We start from the raw sequence: 2,500 nt of genomic DNA, 5'->3' as shown, positions 1-2,500 counted from the left end.
GTCCTCTCTGTGTCCTCCATTGATGTAATGATGCAATTGTTTTGCATTTTATAGACTATGACCTTTAATCATGGTGTGTGTGTGTGTGTGTGTGTGTCTGTGACTGTGTGTGTGTGTGGTTTTTGTGTGTATGTTGGTGCGCCTGTGCGCGTGTCTTGGGTCTGTGGGGTAAGCTTACATTTGTATCTATGTGTGTGTCTGTGCGTGTGCGTGTGTGTGTGCGTGCGTGCGTGCGTGTGTGTGTGTGTGTGTGTGTGTGCGTGCGTGTGTGTGTGTGCGTGCGTGTGTGCAGGTGCTGTACAGTGAGAAGGGTTCTGAGCAGCCCCCCCTGGTGGCGCCGGTGAGGGGGAACCTGACCCAGTCTCTGCTCCTGCGGAACCTCAGCAAGTTCATCCTCTACGAGATCCAGGTGCTGGCCTACACACGCATGGGCGACGGGATGCCCAGCACTCCGTCCACACTCGAGAGGACCAAAGACGATGGTGAGTGTTTGTGTGTGTTAGTGTGTGTGTGTGTGTGTGTGGGGGGGGTGGGGGGGGGGGGGGTGCAAACCACACCATCCACAATAGACAGGACCAAAATATTATGGTTTCTGTGTGTGTGTGTGTGTGTGTGTGCAAACCCTGCACACCATCCACACTAGACAGAATCAAAATAAAAATATAAAGATATTTCTTTGTGTGAGTGTGTGTGTGTGTGTGTGTGTATGTGTGCGATTTCATGTTCGTGTTGAATTATGAAATAACATCTATTCTTGCTTCAATTATTAATGACCTAAAAGATCATGCTCTCTTATGAATCATTCAACATGGCATCTTTTTCAACACACACTTTCTCTGTCTCTCTCTTCAAGCCCAGAGTCAGGTCTACACAGACATACGCATAGACATGAATTTATACTCTTTCTCTATCTTTCTCTCTCACAAATACCAGCCTGCTCTTAAAGCCCTAACACCCCCCCCCCCACACACACACACACACTCACACACACTCACTGTCAGCAAGGTGATGACTTCCCCATGCTCTGTTGGTTTCCAGCTGTGCCCACTGGTTAAACTGACCACATGGTACGCTCCCTGAAGTTGCCCGCTTCACTGCACACACACACACACGCACACACACACACGCACGCACGCACGCACGCACGCACGCACGCACGCACGCACACACACACACACACACTTGTCTGTTCTATCTCCTCTTCTTCTCCTCTTTCCATGGTGTGTGTGTCTTCATCCTGTGCCCGTCCCTCCTCCTCATCTGTCCTGAGCATGAGAGGAGGCTCCCACGGTCCTGATGATAATGATAGGGCTGTCAGGCTGTCTGTCTCTTCTGTCTGGTTTCTACGACAACACTCACAGGCACACGAGGAGTATGATAGGACTGGAGAGGAGATGTGGAGAGAGTGATGAGAAAGAGAAAGGGAGAGAATAAAAGAGAAAGAGAGAGAGAGAGTGAGACTTTTTGACTTTTAAAACCCTTTTTCTGTTATACTATTATATGGATCAAATAACATCTTAAAAAGCTACCATGTAGCCTCACTCCCCACGACAGACAGACAGACACCTTTTTATTGTGTGGTTTGTGCATACTTGTTTGTGCTTTGTCTGTGCTGTAATGCGTTTTGGTGATGAAGCTCTTCTGGGACATGACAGAACATGAGGAGAGAGAGAGGGGGGGGGGGAGATGGATGGAGGAAGAGAGGGTGATAGAGAGGGAGGATGAAAAAGAGAATCAGCGAAGAAGGAAGTGAGGAGAGAGAGAGAGAAGTGACGGAAGAATAGAGAGGGAGAGAGAGTGATGGATAAAGAGAGAGGGAGGGAGACAGAGAGGGAGGGGGGAGAGAGAGAGAGAGAGGTCAGTCATACAGAGAGGGAGGATAGGGTAGGAAATGGCTTTGCTGTGATTGTCTATAGGGTACTGTAATGCCTGGTGTCCATAGGGTGTACTTACAGGCTTGTCTTCATGAGAGCCAGTGTCCAGAGACACAGCTAATACTAATGCGCTCACGGTCACACACTCCCAGATCAACACACACTTTGTGACACACACGCACTGAAGTGTGTATGTGCATCGTTGCTCTCTCTCTCTCTCTCTCTCTCTCTCTCTCTCTCTCTCTCTCTCTCTCTCCTCCATCTCTTTCTCTTACACACACACACACATTAACGGATTAGCGGGTGCTGGAGAGAGTTCTTGGCCTGCCGTGTTTGATGTGGGATAATGAGGCTGTAATGTGTGTGTTTATGGATTTTAGAGATTTCTCTCTCTCTTTCTCTCTCTCTCTCTCTCTCTCTCTCTCTCTCTCTCTCTCTGTGTGTGTGTGTGTGTGTGTGTGTAAGTGTCTTTCTTCTCTGCTTGTTTGAGGGAAATCATTAATCTGGCAGGGAGACAAAAGACAGAGCTTGTAAGCACATAAGTGTGTTTACGTGAGTAATATCAGTTTTATGGGTGTGTTTGTGTGTGAGAGGCAGACATGTTAAGAAGGTGTGTGTGTGTGTGT

General features: G+C 48.2%; 1 protein-coding gene across 1 annotated transcript in view; it reads left to right on the top strand.

Annotated features, from left to right (window-relative positions):
• The window catches only part of sdk1b (sidekick cell adhesion molecule 1b), an 84,375-nt gene that overhangs the window by 42,243 nt on the left and 39,632 nt on the right, over positions 1-2,500 (top strand). Inside the window, exon 13 of the mRNA XM_076289753.1 lies at positions 293-482. Coding sequence (XP_076145868.1) covers positions 293-482 — 190 coding nt within the window. The remainder of the gene's footprint in view (positions 1-292; positions 483-2,500) is intronic.

Source organism: Alosa pseudoharengus, unplaced genomic scaffold (assembly GCF_046254945.1).
Source record: "Alosa pseudoharengus isolate Yale_2024_CS ecotype anadromous, Long Island Sound unplaced genomic scaffold, YU_APseudo_1.1 YU_APseudo_1.1_scf_1, whole genome shotgun sequence".
Taxonomy (NCBI): Eukaryota; Metazoa; Chordata; class Actinopteri; order Clupeiformes; family Clupeidae; genus Alosa; species Alosa pseudoharengus.
The sequence above is the reverse complement of the archived record's forward strand: the minus strand, read 5'-3'. Positions and strand labels throughout refer to the sequence as shown.